Consider the following 17,335-nt stretch of genomic DNA (forward strand, 5'->3'; position numbering starts at 1 on the left):
AAGAAATTGGGGGTTCTGCCCTCGGTGCCCTGTAAGTAGGTGGCACGTAGAACCGGAACGCAGCCCGGGGCCCCAGAGATACCCAAAACACCAGAAGACGTGTTTGGGGCCTCTCACGAGGTAGCCCGGAGGAGGGGTCGGCGCGAGCGCGCGCGGGGTCTCACGCGGCTCAGCAGCGCAGCGCGCATGCTCAGTCCAGCATCTCTCCGGGCGGGGCGGGAGACCCGGCGCTCCGAAGCGGGGGGGAGGAGCGCTCGCGCAGCCGCCCCTGACGGGAGCGGGCTCGGTCGCTGCTGCAGCGCTCAGCGCCCGGGCCCTGCCGGAGCCGGGACTAGCATGTGTCGTGGCTCCCCGGCGGCGGCGGCGGCGGCGGCGGCGGCTCCTCTGCAGCAGCAACAGCAGCAGCAGCAGCGACCGCCATGGCCAAGGCCAGCGTGGAGCTCACCCGCGAGCTGCAAGGTAGGAGGCTGCCTTGGTCTCCGGGACGCCCCGTCCGGGAGCATCCCAGACCAGTGCTTTCCTACCCGCGGTAGACCCAAGCCCGGCGCCTCCTGCCCCCTCATGCATCCTCGCTCCAAGGCAGTCCCCTACTCCTGCATCCCAGTTCTGGCATCGCTGTCCCCGGAGCATCCTCCTCTGCCCCCCTCGCCTCACCCTACCAAGGACCTTCCTGTCCTGGAGCCTCCCGTCCCGCTCTTCGGTGACAGGTGCAGTTCCCTTGCGCTTCCTGGGGCTGACGCTTAGCGTTCCCGACCCTCCCCTTGGTGAGGTGTCCAGTGTCCCCTCCTTAGAGTCCTTGCTTTCCCCCACCCCCGCCGGGCGGGGCCAGGCCCGCCCCGCCAAGCTATGGGAGCTGCCCCTGGTCCTGACCGCGGCTTGTCTCAACGCCCTCCCTCTTCTCGGCCCCGCCCCGGAACCGGCCCTGGAGGGAGCCCCCTAGATCCCCGGCAGCGCCCAGGCTAGCCCGGCAAAGAAGGGAGTCAGGAAAGAGGCTGTGGACTGAATGAAGCTAAAATCAAAAGCTGTGTCTTCAGCTCACCTCCCACAGCCCCCTTCTCAGCGTGCCCTCTTCTCACTACCCACAACCGACTCTTCAAAGTCACTTCTGCTTTCATGGTTCTCAAACCAAGGCCTGCCCCCACCCCCAGTACTGCCACAACCCTGACCCCCAGAGGTAGGAGCACAGGCTAGCCCACGCAGAGAGCAGGAACTCAAGGATGCTAAGAGCCATGATGCACTGTGGCGATTTCCCACAGATACTCTCACACACTGGAGCACAGTCATGAAATGTGTATATATACATCTTTACAGAAACTCTACCCCCACCACATACATGTACCCCCACCACATACGTAGACAAATGCACACTATGGGATATCTGAATGATTCTGCCAGCAGATGGGTATGTGGGTATGGGGCTCATTTAAACATTAAATCCTTCCCCCTACCACCACCACACACACACACACACACACACACACACACACACACGAACTGTCTGGCACTGTGCCCCTTTCACAGCAGCAAGCCAGCAGACTCATTCACACTTCTCTGTCCCTGCCAATGCCACACTCAGGCTCCCTGGCATTGTCAGAAGGCATACACACACTAGTAGTAAAGTCAGACTCCCACAGCCAGACCACCTAGGATACAGTCGGGGGACACCCCCACACCCCCACACACTGACTCACTGTATATGTGTTGATGGACTGGAGAAATCCTTCACACCCTCAGAAGTGTAAGACACACCCTCCCACAGACAGTGCCACTCAGCTACTGTCCCCTGACTCAGGAACACCAGGAGCCTGAGTTTTCTCCACACCACACTCCCTGTCCAACAGGAAAATTCACCCAAGAAGGAAGTCTCGGGCTGGGGATATAGCTCAGTTGGTAGAGTGTTTGCCTCGCAAGCACAAGGCCCTGGGTTCAATCCCCAGTACCGCAAAAAAAAAAAAAAAAGGAAGTCTCTGTCCCATACTTCTTTGTCCCTGTTTCTCTCTCCTCTCATCTGCTCCTGCCCCTGCCTCTATCTGAACAGCCCTGGGGAGGGTTGGGGGTGGCCAGGGTGAGGAGAGCTCTGAACAGGCCCCCACCCACCTGCAGACAGCATCCGGAGGTGCCTGAGCCAAGGGGCTGTGCTCCAACAACATCGTGTGAAGCTAGAGACAAAACCCAAGAAGTTTGAGGACCGAGTGCTGGTGAGGGCATTGGTCTTGGTGGGGTGAAGGGAGTTGGTGAGAGCAACTGAGCTGTATGGAGCTAGACAGGAGAAATAGATGGGAGAAGGCTGAGGAGACAAAGCCTGGGGGAGGGACAGCGCTGAGCTGGACTGATGTCTAGGAACCTAAGGTAGGGCAGGAAAAAGAAGGGGACTCCAAGCGCAGAGTCGAGGGGGCTAAAGGAAGGCAGGGTCGCCAGGGTCCAGGCAGCTGCCATGAGCTGTTGATACTCTTCTCTGCAGGCCCTGACCTCCTGGCGCCTCCATCTATTCCCTCTTAAAGTCCCTGCCAAGGTGAGTTGAGCAGAAGACTGGCATGCTCCCTTCTGAGCCTGGCAACCAGGTCCTTATCAGGAACTGAGCATCCCCATCCCTCCAGGTGGAGAGCTCCTTCAATGTCCTGGAGATCCGTGCCTTTAACACGCTCAGTCAGAACCAGGTGAGCACCAGGGTTCTGGGCCTCACTATTGGGCCAACTGGAAGAGGGAGTCAATATCTAAGACTCTGCCACTCCCTCGCCCCAGATCCTGGTGGAGACGGAGCGCGGCATGGTGAGCATGCGACTGCCATCAGCTGAGAGTGTGGACCAGGTGACACGACATGTGAGCTCTGCCCTCTCCAAGGTCTGCCCTGGCCCTGGGTGAGTGGCAAACAAGGGGTCTCTCATGGGATTAGACAACAATGAGACTTCTCCTTTCCCTGGACCTAGTCTCCTAGGACACAAGGAAAAGAGTTCTCAAGTTCCCCTCCTGCTTTTTCCTGGGGACCCAGAAGCTATAATAGGGGAAATAATTGAGAGCCTTTTTCCACCCTTCTCTGGGATGATTCGTTCATCTTCCAGGTGTTTGATCCGACGTGGAAATGCAGACACACCAGAGGGGCCCCGAGACACATCCCCCAACTCTGAGACTTCAACATCTACCACCCATAGTGTGTGTGGTGAGCAGGGGCAAACATGAGGAATGTGGGACCCAGGTCACTCTGTCCCGTGTCCAGAGCCCTTTGTGCATAGGGTTTTGCCTTGAGGAGTATTTGATGTTCCCGGACCTCAGGAGGTTCATGATGAAGCAGAAACCTAGGACACTAGCACATATGATGACCTTGAATCCCAAGCTGTTCCCCATCCCCTTGCCCTTCATGGAACCAGTCCATCTCCTCCCCACAGGTGGCTTCTCCGAGACCTATGCTGCCCTGTGTGACTACAATGGGCTGCACTGCCGTGAGGAGGTGCAATGGGTGCGTTGGGCAGGGACCTAGCAGGGAGCAGGTGGGGCCTGGAGGGAGGGGCAGATGAGGGGTGGGGAGCAGGTGTGAGCCAGTTCCACCTCTCCAAGGATGTGGATACTATCTACCATGCTGAGGATAACCGCGAGTTCAATCTTCTGGATTTCAGCCACTTAGAGAGCCGGTAAGTAGATGGGGCAGAGACTCAACACCCAAATTCCCCATCTCTGTCCTTTCCCATATTCTCACTTCTGGTCCCACCCAGTCCCTGCTCTGTCTTCCCAGCTCCACACTTCCAACTCTACTGCCATCTATCTTATCTATCTTTCCCCAATCCAATTACCCCCATCATTGGTCTCTTTTTTCCTACCCAAGCCACCTACTCACCACCGCCTGCCCTCTTCAATATCCCCACAGAGACTTGGCCCTAATGGTGGCAGCCTTGGCCTACAACCAGTGGTTTACCAAACTCTACTGCAAAGACCTGCGGCTGGTAGGAACCAGGAGAGAGGGGAGGGCAGAGGAGTGTCCTCCTTGGCTCCCAATCTTAGAATCTTTCTGTTCTCAGGGCTCAGAAGTTCTAGAACAGGTGCTACATACCCTGAGCAAGTCCGGGAGCCTGGAAGAACTGGTGCTGGACAATGCTGGACTTAAGACGTGAGGCCAACCTCCTCTGTGGGCAGTGGTGGCCCCCTTCATGTAGTCTTAGAGTTCTAGAACCTCAGATCATGGAGTCCCTGAACCATGTCATCTAGCACCTCATTTTGCAGAGAGGAAGTTGAGACCCAAAGAGGGTACAAAGCAAATTAGTGGTCAAGCTGGGACTCAGACCTCAGCCTCCCAATGCCCAAATTCCCTGGCCTTTCCCTAGTCCTTGCCATACCCTATCACATCAAATGCCAAGCAGAGTGGCAGTCTTGAGGACTCAAAACAGCTTTGTCCCAGCACAACTTCCTAAGGTGTGGCATGCCCTCTGGTACTCCAGAGAGGTAACAAGGTCCCTGCTGCTTCCATATTCTGGGGGCCTCAACCATTGCAGTCCCAGCCAGACAGGCAGGTAGAGGAGGAGGGGAAGCCCACGGGCTGGGACCTGGGGCTCAGCTCAGGACAAATCCTTCCTCCCCTTCCCTGAAGGGACTTTGTCCAGAAGCTGGCCGGGGTGTTTGGGGAGAACGGGAGCTGTGTGCTGCATGCCCTCACTCTGTCCCACAACCCCATCGAGGACAAGGGTGAGCCCCAGCCCTGAATCCTACCCCCACCACAATGCAGACCCCTGTCCTAGCCCAGAGCCCAACCCGGGTCTGAACAGGGGCTCTTCAGCCTCATGGTAGCCCCTGCCCCAGCAGTTCTATCCTTGACCCCAGGCCTGCACCCCATCGAACCCTATCTGATTCTACACCACCTGCACCTACTGCCAAGGTCTCACTGGTCCCATTCTCTCCACTCCTCAGGTTTCCTCAGTCTGAGCCAGCAGCTACTCTGCTTCCCTACTGGCCTCACCAAGCTGTGCTTGGCCAAGACTGCCATTTCCCCCCGAGGTACTCACACCAGGACCCTTGACCTCTGATCGCTGACCCTCCCCCAATGTTCCCTGTGATGCTGAGCCCCAGAGGTGCACCCACACATTCACATACCATCCCAGGGATTGAGGGTGGAAAAGAGCCACATTTAGGAATGGGGAAGAATCATGTATTGAGGGGAAGAGGTGGGGATGAGGGCCAACCCAGCCCAGTGCCGGCTGTGCTCAGGGCTCCAGGCACTGGGCCAGACATTTGGGGCCAACCCGGCCTTCGCCAGCTCCCTTCGATACCTGGACCTGAGCAAGAACCCTGGGCTGCTTGCCACCGACGAAGCCAATGTGAGTCCACCGAATATTAGCCTCACCTTTTGCAGAAGCATGCTCAGGATTCAGGGCCAGGGAGTTTTCACCCTGTTGCCCCTGGAAAGTAGAGAGACTCTGTCACCTCTTCTCCTGCAGCCTGTCTGTCCTTTCTTCCTAAGGCTCTGTACAGTTTCCTGGCCCAACCCAATGCCCTGGTGCACCTGGACCTGTCGGGAACTGACTGCGCTGTTGACTTGGTGAGGGGCTGGTGATAGGGAGAGCCAGGCTGAGGGGATTTAGGGAGGCTATGGTCGGTCTCCATCTCACCCCCACCCCTTTCCTGAGTACAGAGGTGGGCAGGCTACCAGGATGAGTTCAGCAGTAGCTCATACCTGTGTGCACTATATCCAGATCACAAGGTTGTACCGGCTATGCCAAAAGTCAGCCCTCACTCCATTCCCCAGCTGTGCACCCTAGCCTAGGGCTGCATCCACTGGTGGGAAAGGACATTTCCCCTAACCTGAGTAAAGACACCCTAGGAACAGTGGTGGCCCTGCTTTACGCATCCACTGCTTGTGAGCCTCTCCGTAGCCCAGGGAACAAGGCGGGGACCCACTTTCTACAGAGGACAAAACTGAGGCTTTAAGAAGCTGAGTGGGCATCCATGGTGGTCCCTCTCAGAAAAGGAACCTCCCTGACCTTGATGGGGAGGGAGGAGGGACCCACCACACTCCTCACCCTCCTGGCCCCTCTGAGGCTCCCCATGTCTCTCACCACAGCTTCTGGGTGCCCTGCTCCATGGCTGCTGCTCCCACCTCACCTACCTCAACCTGGCTCGCAACAGCTGTTCCCACAGGTGGGGGCAGGAGGGGCAGGGAGGGACAGGGCAAACTATGGCCATCCCCCTCCCTGGCTGACCTCAGGGGTCTCTGCAGGAAGGGCCGGGAGGCCCCACCAGCCTTCAAGCAGTTCTTCAGCAGCGCCTACACACTGAGCCACGTCAACCTGTCCGCAACAAGGCTGCCCCTGGAGGCCCTCAGGTCTGGTGGGTGCAGGGTTGGGGAGTGTCCAAGGGATCGAAGGGATCTAGAGGAAGTATAAAGGTGGGCCTACTGACCTTCCTCCCACAGGGCACTGCTTCAGGGCCTCTCCCTCAACAGTCACCTCAGTGATTTGCACCTGGACCTCAGCAGCTGTGAGGTGAATCCTCACCCCTCTGCAGCCCCTTACCCTCTACTTCCCCTCTCAGACTGTGGTCTGGGCCCTCTTTCCAGAGACCATTTCTGTTGTCCCCACCTAAAGCTTTGGGCGGGAGATACCAGGCTTTTCCAGCAGAGGGCAGGAGCAAGCTGTCTTAGGAATAGCAACCTTTCTGACCAGGAGGGAGAACCCTGAAAAAGGATGGGGTATGGATAAAGGACCTCCCTGGTTTTATACCCACAACCTGGTGTGACCTTGGAACCCTGGCATGATTGCTTTGGTCTCTGAGGATTAAAGGGTTTCTATTCCCCCACCCCGTCTCTCACCCCAACACCGACCTTCCCTATTCTATCCTGTCTCCACAGCTCCGCTCAGCAGGAGCCCAGGCCTTGCAGGAGCAGCTGGGGGCCGTCACCTGTGTGGGGAGCCTAGATCTGTCAGACAATGGTGAGTAGGGGCACCTCTTTGAACAAGGGGAAGAAACCCTAGGGAGACCCCAGTAAACCTCAGGTCTCAAGGCCAGGCCTGCCCCATCTACTGACCAGGGTTTGACTCGGACCTCCTGACCCTGGTGCCTGCACTTGGCAAGAACAAGTCCCTCAAGCACCTGTTCCTGGGCAAGAACTTCAATGTCAAAGCCAAGTGAGGCCCCCCACCCCTACCACGCCCAGAGATCCTCATCCCATCATTCACACATCCTCTTGGCTCACTGTATTACCTCTGGCCACCTCTCTCCTCCTCCAGTAGTATGGTCCCAGCCCCTTCCCCTCCTACTCTGAGCCCCAACTCCCCACAGGACCCTGGAGGAGATCCTCCACAAGCTGGTGCAACTGATCCAGGAAGAGGACTGTGTGAGTGACTGGGCCTAGGAGGGGACTGCAGTGGCAAGGGAATGTGGGGACTGGACCCAACTCCTGCTTGCCCATTCAGTCCCTGCAGTCACTCTCAGTGGCAGACTCCCGACTGAAGCTTCGTACTAGCATCCTCATCAATGCCCTGGGCAGTAACACCTGCCTGGCCAAGGTGGATCTAAGCGGCAATGGCATGGAGGACATCGGGGCCAAGATGCTATCTAAGGCCCTGCAGATAAACTCCTCCCTCAGGTGAGATCCACACCTGGACTCTCTGACCCAAAGTTCCAACCCCCCAAAACACACACATTTGTACACATTGTTGTCTCAATGCCCTGTACCCCAACTTTTGGAAGACCCCCCATCCCAGAACCATCACTAAGTCAGAAAAGGAGGGATGATTTTAGAAAAGGGGTGACAAACCAGTGCTCACCTCTCCTCAGAACTATCCTATGGGATCGGAACAATACATCTGCCCTGGGCTTCCTGGATATTGCGAGGGCCCTGGAGAGGTAAGTGGACCAAGGCCCCGCCCTGATCTAAGCCCCCAACCTCCCCTTGCAAGGACCAAGCCTGAACCTCCCCAGCCCCAATTAGTCTCTTCCACTGAAGTGTAAGGAAGGATCATGTAAGAGGGGAAATGTAGGCTTTGGGGATCAGGGGCCTGCCCCATCCAGCTATTCTACTATGTCCCACAGTAACCACACACTGCGCTTCATGTCCTTCCCGGTGAGTGACATCTCCCAAGCCTACCGCAGTGCCCCTGAGCGCACAGAGGATGTCTGGCAGAAGGTGAAGCATGCTATTCTAAGCAGGGTGAGAAAGCAAAGGGCAGAGGGCAGCCCACATCCTTAACCCTGACCTTACCCACTCCACGCTCTCAGATCCAATGGTGTCTGGTGAGGAACAACCACTCTCAGACATGCCCTCAGGAGCAGGCCTTCAGGCTGCAGCAGGGCCTGGTGACCAGCAGCGCCGAGCAAGTAAACGTTTCCCTCTGGGACACATGGGGCATGCAGGGCACAGGGTTAAGGTGGTGAAGTGCATGGGGTAGGGGGCATGAAGAGGCATCATGTAATCACATTGTACCCATAGCTGGATTGAGCATGTAGGAATGCAAAAAGATAGGAAATTCAGAAGTGGGCCCCAACAACAGGTAGCCCCAGACAAGAGATGTACAGGATTCTGGGAACTCAACTGGGCATTCAAGAAGTGCATTCTAAAGAGAAAGATGGGGCTACCTAAAGACATCACCACCACCACTGCCAATGTCAGCACCAGTGCATGGAGCAAGGGTTCTGACCTGGGACCCCTGACACTCCTGCCAATGTGCTCCAGATGCTGCAGCGGCTGTGTGGACGAGTTCAGGAGGAGGTACGGGCACTGAGGCTGTGCCCTTTGGAACCTGTGCAAGATGAGCTGCTCTATGCTCGGGACCTCATCAAGGATGCCAAAAACTCCCGGGCGGTGAGCCCTTTGCAGCCCCACCCTTCCCTGACAGTCTGGAGAACCCAAGAAGGCCAACCATGCTAACCCAGGAGTGTCCAGGCATCTGTCCACCTAGTCCAGAGCTCCCAGGGACTTATTAGGCCCTGATTCTAGCCTCTGAACCTAACCCCTTCCTTCCCCAGCTGTTTCCCAGCCTCTATGAGCTGGGCCACGTGCTGGCCAATGATGGGCCTGTTCGGCAGAGGCTAGAGTCAGTAGCCAGTGAGGTGTCCAAGGCTGTGGACAAGGAGCTGCAGGTAAGTCCTGGGGAAGGGAGGAGGCCATGATGGGAACCCAATGTTCACCAATGTCCAAAGCCAAGAACTGAAGTCAGAGCAGAGGGCAAGAAGAAAATGCACAGTTGAGACTACCCACAGTCCCCCTGTGCCAAAGCATTCAAACAATATGGGGCTTGGATTTTTCTGCTAGCTTTGACCTGGGACCCTAAACTGTAACCTCCCCCTTTCTGAATTCTGATCCTGGGACTGTTTCCCCTGCTGTCTATGTGTGGTAGGCTAGAAGAAGCACTGACTCAGGTGGGAAAGCCTGAGCGTCCAAGGCTCTAACAGACCTGTGACTGTAGGCAGATCCCTCAGTGAAACCATGGTGGACTAGAATAGACAGGCTAACAAATCCACTGTAGTGCCAGCCCTGACTGCTCCCCTTGGGGCTCTGTCCTCCCTTTCCCCCATACTAGGTGATCCTGGAATCCATGGTCAGCCTAACGCAGGAGTTATGCCCTGTAGCCATGCGGGTGGCTGAGGGGCACAATAAGATGCTGAGCAATGTAGCAGAGCGCGTCACTGTGCCCCGGAACTTCATCCGTGGGGCTCTGCTGGAGCAGGCTGGACAGGACATTCAGAACAAGCTGGAGTGAGAAAGAGCATGGGGTTGGGGGTAGGACTGGACTTGGCCCAGAGTACTTAGGGACTTGGAAACTATCAGCAATGAATAACGAATGGCATAATCTCTATTGTAAGGGATACATCTTTAATCAAATGCAAACTTGCTATTTAGAGTCTGACTGGTCTTTGCCCAGTAATCTAAGTGCTGAGCTGGAGTTTAGAAGCCCCAGTGGTACACAAACAGGTGTACACAGCATGTACTCACATACACATACCAGGAATTGTTTCCTAGAAAAAAAAACCCAACCTCCTCAAAGATGTAAGCAAAAAAAAAGGCACATAGATGCCGTGTTCTCTTCCTCCCTGGCTTCAATTCCCCTAAAGTGCTTTCATTCTGGGTCTGAGTGCCATCACCAAAACAAAAGAAAATAAGTAAATGAACCTGTGAAACAGCCAGGCTCAAGAAATACTGGTTTCTACAATTTCAAGGTTTACTCAGCACCCCAATTCACCTACCTCTGTTCCACTGGGGCTCCTGACCTAGAGCCTTCTTGCTCCTCCTTGCCCACATACACCAGGGCTGGAACCAAACGTGTTTGTGCAGATATAACTGGTGGACATAAGGTGACTTCTACAACAGCTATGTTCTCCATGGGCAGCCAGGCCCACTGACCCATTCTCTCATGTATCTGGGGTAGGGAGGGGCTGAGGCTCGAAGCCAGGCAAGGGGTGACTGAGCAGCCTCACCTATGCCCACAGTGAGGTGAAGCTCTCAGTCGTCACCTACTTGACCAACTCCATAGTGGACGAGATCCTGCAGGAGCTGTACCACTCCCACAAGAGCCTGGTAAGTCCTCTGAACCTGGCCAGGCTGGGGCATGCCCTCCACCCTGTATCATCCCATCCCAACTCCCTACAGCCCTGGGAGGTGGGCAGCTTCCTTAGGATCCTATTCACACCTATCCTTTCCCAGGCCCGGCACCTGACCCAGCTAAGGACACTGTCAGATCCACCAGGAGGGCTGGGCCAAGGGCAGGATCTGTCCTCCAGAAGCCGAGGCCGGAACCATGATCAGGAGGAGACCACAGATGATGAACTTGGGACCAACATCGTGAGCCCCCCCCCTCCTTAACCTGGGTCCTTCCTTTGAACCTGCACTACTCTTCCCCCTCCCACTTCTTCAGACTCCACTCTCTACCTCTCTGTGCCTGGTCTCCCCTGAGCCTCAATTCAGCCCACCAGCCTCTTCCCTGGTCCCAAAGCCTCAGCCACCTGAGCAGCAGGAGGGAGGATAAACTCTAAAGAAAAGGCTTTAATGAGGAGTGAGAGGCTCCAGATGAGGGTTTGGGACTTGAACCCTGGCCCCACCCTGTGTCCATTTCTGCAGGACACCATGGCCATCAAAAAGCAGAAACGCTGCCGCAAGATCCGGCCGGTGTCTGCCTTCATCAGTGAGTCCCCAGCCTCAGATCTCATGTCCTCTGGGCTCCCACACCTTCCCTAGGCCCTCTTTCCCTTTCTTCTCTGTCTCTGCAACCTCTGTTCTCCCTATCCCACCTGCTAGTTCCTCTAATACTGCTGTGCCCACAGGTGGGAGCCCTCAGGACATGGAAAGCCAACTGGGGAGCCTGGGAATCCCCCCTGGCTGGTTCTCAGGACTTGGGGGCAGCCAACCCACGGCTAGTGGCTCCTGGGAAGGTCTATCTGAGCTGCCTACTCATGGCTATAAACTAAGGCATCAAACACAAGGGAGGCCCCGGCCCCCCAGGACCACCCCACCAGGACCAGGTCGGCCCACTGTGAGTCCCAAAGACCTTGCAAAGGACTGACTTTCCTTAGCAATGCTAGAGCTAAGTATTCCAGCTATAGGACCTCGATGCCAGGGATACTAGCTTTGAGGAACTGGGCAGGAGCCCAAGTAAGCCATAAAACACTTGAGGGATTATCCAGTTTAGATGGGAGCTAGACCTTATTGCAGATAAGAAATCATCTAGCTGGGGATGGTGGCACCCACCTACTCAAGAGGCTGAGGCAGGAAGATCTCTTGAGCCCATGAGTTCAAGACCAGCCTGACAACACAGCAAGACCCCATATCAAAAAAGAAAGAAACAAGGAAAGAAATCTCAGTCTACCAGACAGTGACATTCTCATTTTTGTGAAGGATAAAACCAAGAGGCACCAAACTTAGGAAATGCCTAGGTGAATCAAAGTCTAAATTTCCATGGGGCCAAGTCCAAAGGGAAGGCTCTGAGAAGTTGGGAGGTGGGACTTCCAACCCAGATGAGATATCCCACAGGACTCTCCTCTCAGCAGGTACCAGTACCTGGGACTCGTCAGGAAAATGGGATGGCCAGCCGCCTAGATGAGGGGCTTGAGGACTTTTTCAGCCGAAGGGTCATGGATGAAAGTTCCAGGTATGATGCCTAGACATACTCCCATTTTCACTTCCTGTCCTCCAACTGCCCTGAAGTGTCTCCAACAACATTGGCCCCAAGCCAATCTCTCCGGGACATTTCCCCACATTCTTATCCTTCCCCCACATCCCTTCACTCCCATGCCTCTAAGTCTCTTCATGACAGCCAGAAAGGATGGAGCCAGCATGAATTACCATAGTAGGATGGTGGGGACAGAGCAGGGTGACAGGCCCTGGGATGGGTGACCCATTGGTAGTATGAGGCCCTGAAGCCAGTGGTCTCCATTGAGGTCTTACTCAGACTCACCAGGATCTGTCCAGGAGAAGCTAGGTCACTTGGAGGAGCTTAGAAAAGTTGTTCCCAAGGCGATGGGGTAGGCAGTCTGGGAGGATAGTCTATTTAGGGGAAAAGACTACTGGAAGTTTATGACAGGGAAGACAAGGACACGGTCTCCTCTGAGAACTAAGTGGAACGAAGCACAGGGCAGCAAGAGAGACCAGATAAGAGAGAGAAACAGGATGTTTGTTAGACTCAGGATGAACCAACACCAGTGCTACTCTGGGCTCTACATTTGGCATTTGTCACTAACTCACCCCAACTCTGCCCAGCTATCCCCGGACTCTGAGGACTGTTCGGCCAGGCCTCTCAGAGACACCACTGCCTCCACTCCAGAAGAAGAGGCGCAGAGGCCTGTTTCATTTTCGGAGACCCCGGAGCTTCAAGGGGGACAGGGGGCCAGGGTCCCCCACTGCTGGACTCCTCCTCCCTCCACCCCCACCCCCACCCCCAACTCAGGAGAGCCCTCCCAGCCCAGATCCCCCAAGCCTCGGCAATAACTCTTCTCCCTGCTGGAGCCCAGAGGAGGAAACCAGCCTCCTCCCTGGATTTGGTGGGGGAAGAGGGCCTTCCTTCCGTAGGAAGATGGTAAGTGAAACAGGGGATGCTGCATCCTCCCTTTCTCCTGTCCCTCACTAGCCCATTCCCTAACCTCACCCCAACATTAATGGGAGAATGCTAGAACTCAATGTACTGAGGAGCACTGGTCATTCCAATTCTCCTTTCCTTGACAATAGAATATACCTGATGACCCAAAGCATGCTGGGAGTGCTGTATGCAAATGAGGCATTGGGAAGACTCCTCCCATGGTTGGGGCAGGGCCTCCTCAGGGCCAGTGGGGCTGCTCCCCTCTGCTTCCCTACTGCCTGTGGAGACCCTTCTCTATCAGGAACTGCTTATAAACAGGACACTTCGTTCCAGGGCACCGAGGGGTCAGAGCCAGGGGAGGGGGACCCAGCCCCTGGGACAGCACAGCAGCCAAGGGCCCATGGTGTTGCCCTTCCTGGGTTGGGAAGAGCCAAGGGTTGGAGCTTCGACGGGAAACGAGAGGTGAGGGGAGCCTGGTACTACAAGCTGAGTGTTCTGTGGGTCCCTGTCCACCATCCCCCTTCCTGCCCTCTCATTGCTGGTGATTCCTTGGAGAATGCAGGTGCTTTGGAGTTGGAAGTTGTTGGCTTCCATTCTCTGCCCTATCCACACTTGCTGTGGAATCTGGGACTAGCTACTTAACCTCTTGGAGATTGAAAAAGGGACGTGGTTGGGGGAGTCATAAAACTACTCACCTCTAGTGCTCTGCTTCCCAAACTTTGGTGACTTGATTACAGCCCATTATGAATGATTTTCACCTTATCCATGTGCCACGTGAATTACTAGTTATATAATATTTTATTTAAATCAATTCACCTTTTTTTAAACTTAGTCTGGACCTAAGAATTATCATCTTTAAAATCACAGGTACTTTGTATAAGTCATTTTTTTCTACCATACATAGAATAAACATGTCTATGAAGATAGAAGTATGTTCATTTGTGTAAACCATTTCTTGTGCCCCCAGGATGGTATGGGTGCCACTTTGGGAAACATAGTCCAAGAATCTAGGAAGTAGTGGCATGAAAATGACACACAATTTCAGAGCAGAAACCATTTGTCAACTGCAGTCCCCCATGGAGGGGACTTTTCTCATGACCTGACCTGACTTAGTCATTCTTTCAGGGCACAGGCCCAGACCTGGATGACAGCACCCAGGCTTGGCAGAAGAGGCGCTCTTCAGATGATGCAGGTGAGATTGTTCGCCCTTGCTCCCCTCCTTTGACCCTTCTGTCAGGGTCCTCTCCTAATTTGCCCTTTCTCTTTCTCCCTCTCCCTTTCACATCTCCTCCCTCCCCTCTAGGACCTGGAGCCTGGAAGCCACCCCCACCACCCCAAAGCACCAAGCCAAGCTTCAGTGCCATGCGGCGAGCAGAGGCCACATGGCACATAGGTATGGAGAGCCCCTTCCCAGGAAGCAGCACCAAAAGTCCAGGGTGTGTCCAAAGAAACAGAAGCTGTGGCCTCCGTGTGAGGGAATTTCCCACCAAAATGAGGCAGTGAGAAGTCAACACAATGAAAATATTTAAGGGTATTTACAAAGCTGCATTCAAAAGAGACAAACATTTCTGTCCAAAGAAATATTCTCCAGATCAAAAGTGGCTTCACTACAGTTAACAGACAGGAACAATGCTTTTTAGATGGTTCCAGCAAATCCTCTAGGACAGGTACCACCTTGGGCCATCATTAGCACAGCAGTGCCCTCTATAGAAAAGTTATCATTCTGCTTCTTAGGTGGGAAGAAGGTGGCAAGTCAAGCTGCTAGGGAGTGCCAGCTATGCCAGGCCCATTTCAAACACTTCAGCCTCCTATAAAAATACCTCATTGACCCCTCCTCGGATTATTCAGAAAGATGCCCCAAAGGAGGGGCAAGAGCACTGCTTTTGAGGTCAGAAGCCCTGGGTATTGGTCCTGCTCAGCCACATATGACTTTAAATAGGTTATTTATTTTCTGGTCTCATGACTGGAGAAATAAAAAAGAAGAGGACTATTCCAGGTATGATGCTTCACTCCTGCTGGGTTCAGAGTACCTTCAGTGTAAGGAACAACTAAAGAAAAGCTGATCAGCTTGGCATCAACTTGAATTCCCAAGGCCTGGAATATGACATCTGACAATATTGACATGGACAGAATCTTCCTGTAGACACAGACACCTCCTTGCCCTCCTCTATTCCTACCCCTAGACTAGTACATATAGGACTGGAAAGAGCTAAGAGATGGGCAGGCAGCTCTGGCTTGGGCTGCCTGCTCCCCATTGTTCCATCCTGTCCCATTCTGCCCTTGCCCCTCCCTCCCCTGTAGTGCAGAGCCAAGCTGACCTGGGCTTGGCAGTGCCAGTTGCCTTCCCCATCCTCCAAGACCAACCGTGCACTGGGGTGTCTGTGCTGATATCTCATCCTTCAGACTAGGTCATATATCCAAAGCAGGACTGCATCCTCCATTTAGGAAACCACATAGTCAGAATAGACGGATGCTCCACCGCACACCCTCACAGAGACGCACATAAACTCCACCTGCCACGTGTTTACCCGCAGGCTCATGCTGCTTAAAGTCAGGGTGGGGAGGCAGCAGGAGGGCAGCAATGTGCCAGTGTGCTCTCCTTGAGGCTCTCACTGTCTAAATCAGACTGGCAAACAGTTCTGGGAATGACAGGCTGCAGCATTGGCAGAGCCCTGGGGCACTGCAGCCCTTGATGGGCAGCCATGCCTGTGGGTCCAGCAGGCCCCATGTCTTGGCTCTGCCCTGGCAGGAAAGGGCCTGGGTTCTGCTGTGCAAGAGAGGCAACCAGGCCAGAGCCCCCTCGAGAGGTGATGACCTCAGGGTGATCCTGAGTACCAAGAGCTAAGGAAAGGTGACCACAGAAGGGTGGAAGGGGACATCAAAGGCAGAGGTGGAACAAATGGAACTGAAGGGGGAAAGTCCTAGCTGTGGGGCTTCTCCAGAGGAGGACACAAGGGAGGACTCTTCAGGCATACCTTTTTCTGTAGCTACTCTGTTTGCCATCCCCCAGCTGAGGAGAGTGCCCCCAACCACAGCTGCCAGAGCCCCAGCCCAGCCTCCCAAGATGGAGAGGAAGAAAAGGAAGGAGCCTTATTCCCAGAGAGGATGGTTCCAGCCAGGAACGCCAAGGTGAGGGCCAGCAAGGTGAGTGGAGAGGGTACCTAGATGGAGCAAAGATACTGACACAGCACCTTCCTACCTCTGCCAGCTGCAGGATCCCCCTTTAGCTCCTCGGCCTCCCAAGCCAGTAGCTGTGCCCAGAGGTCGCAGGCCCCCACAGGTGCCAGGGGGCAGGGAGGAGACCGAGACTGGGAATACAGCCCCAGGAGTCAACAAGTCCCGGCTGAGGCTGGGCTCACAGCAAGACCAAGAGGAGCCTGAAGTTCAAGGTCGGCTACCCTGGCTAAGTGGGGGGCTCAGGGAACCCTCAGGGACCTTGCTGCCCACATCAGTTCCCCTCAAAAGGCATAGAATAAGCACCAACCAGGAGTCACAGCCTGGATAAGCACCTCAACCTGTGAGTCCCCATCATGTGCCAAGCTTTCTGTGAATGTCATTTCAGGGCCCCCTGATACAGGCCGCCGGACTGCCCCCCTGAAGCCCAAGAGGACACGGCGGGCACAGTCCTGTGATAAACTGGAGCCTGATAGAAGACGGCCCCCTGACCCCTCAGGTGCCAGTGGTGAGAGGGGTGGACCCCTTCCCACCTATCTACCAATCTATTCAACACAGGGTGCTGACTCCCTGCCCAGGAAACAGAGTTCCCTGAATTTGTCTCCAGCAGGAACCAGTGAGCCAGGAACAGACTGATAGCTGCCACAACACCTTCCTCTCCAGCCTTCCTCTCGATATGTGCCTCATAAGGACTCAGACCCCTATCCATCCCTGTTCCCCCAGACCCCTTGCCAGCCCTGTCCTACAGGGGTAGGACTGCAGGACCAGGCATAGGGGAGCTGGAGGCCGGGGACTGGAAGGGAGGGAGCAACCTGGAGAGAGGGAGGCGCTCAGTGCCTGCCTTGATGCCTCGCTCTGCAGAGCTTCAAGGTGGGGCCTGTCTCCTCCCCTGGGAGGGTAGATCTCTGTCCCTCTATCCCCAGGGGCTTCTCCCCACTTGTATAGAATAAAAAAGAAAAAAACTGTCTGCCTCCAGTCTCTGCTGTTTTCCCCATTCACTGCTCACACCCCCACCATCTGCTCCCTTCCCATAAGCCTCCAGGACTTGGCCTCAGTAGAGGAAAATGAGGAGCACCCCACAGGTATGGAACTGAGGCTCTGAAAGGAGAAGGGGAATAACAAAGCTTCTTAGAACGGGATAGATAAGTCCCCATGCTAGGGTAGACTATTATGTG

At 55.0% G+C, this 17,335-nt stretch overlaps 1 protein-coding gene and 1 non-coding gene across 9 annotated transcripts; both read left to right on the forward strand.

Moving 5' to 3' along the window:
• The first annotated feature begins 245 nt into the window (after positions 1-245).
• Positions 246-17,088, forward strand: Carmil3 (capping protein regulator and myosin 1 linker 3). Of its 8 annotated transcripts, none has more exons than XM_047540939.1 (40): positions 246-459; positions 2,104-2,198; positions 2,462-2,512; positions 2,598-2,657; positions 2,743-2,858; positions 3,060-3,157; positions 3,384-3,454; positions 3,553-3,626; positions 3,860-3,935; positions 4,011-4,099; positions 4,577-4,671; positions 4,894-4,980; positions 5,191-5,300; positions 5,444-5,521; positions 6,044-6,120; positions 6,200-6,304; positions 6,395-6,464; positions 6,830-6,911; positions 7,010-7,106; positions 7,261-7,315; positions 7,395-7,567; positions 7,759-7,827; positions 8,014-8,107; positions 8,200-8,298; positions 8,654-8,782; positions 8,947-9,060; positions 9,501-9,676; positions 10,408-10,495; positions 10,622-10,759; positions 11,036-11,099; positions 11,239-11,447; positions 11,959-12,062; positions 12,671-12,986; positions 13,320-13,448; positions 14,112-14,178; positions 14,290-14,379; positions 15,997-16,115; positions 16,195-16,375; positions 16,549-16,668; positions 16,771-17,088. In XM_047540939.1, exons 1-40 carry the CDS (start codon positions 420-422, stop codon positions 16,794-16,796), a joined length of 4,131 nt encoding a protein of 1,376 aa, XP_047396895.1. In that variant the 5' UTR covers positions 246-419; the 3' UTR covers positions 16,797-17,088. The 8 variants fall into 8 exon arrangements, with proteins under 8 accessions (XP_047396895.1, XP_047396897.1, XP_047396898.1 ...); XM_047540941.1 differs by having other exon boundaries at positions 16,549-16,659; positions 16,768-17,088; XM_047540942.1 differs by having other exon boundaries at positions 16,549-16,659.
• On the forward strand, positions 1,872-1,945 carry Trnaa-cgc (transfer RNA alanine (anticodon CGC)). The gene has a single exon. It is a non-coding gene; the product is annotated as a tRNA-Ala (tRNA).
• Positions 17,089-17,335: the final 247 nt, after the last annotated feature.

The sequence above is a fragment of the Sciurus carolinensis genome, chromosome 2 (assembly GCF_902686445.1).
Source record: "Sciurus carolinensis chromosome 2, mSciCar1.2, whole genome shotgun sequence".
Lineage (NCBI taxonomy): Eukaryota > Metazoa > Chordata > Mammalia > Rodentia > Sciuridae > Sciurus > Sciurus carolinensis.

Bases quoted from the DNA above. Each gene is read 5' to 3' on its own strand.
- Carmil3 (XM_047540939.1), top strand. From the start codon at position 420: ATGGCCAAGGCCAGCGTGGAGCTCACCCGCGAGCTGCAAG. The intron at 11,448-11,958 runs GTGAGTCCCAAA...CTCTCCTCTCAG, and splicing joins CAGGACCAGGTCGGCCCACT to CAGGTACCAGTACCTGGGAC. The intron at 16,376-16,548 runs GTCGGCTACCCT...ATGTCATTTCAG, and splicing joins AGAGGAGCCTGAAGTTCAAG to GGCCCCCTGATACAGGCCGC.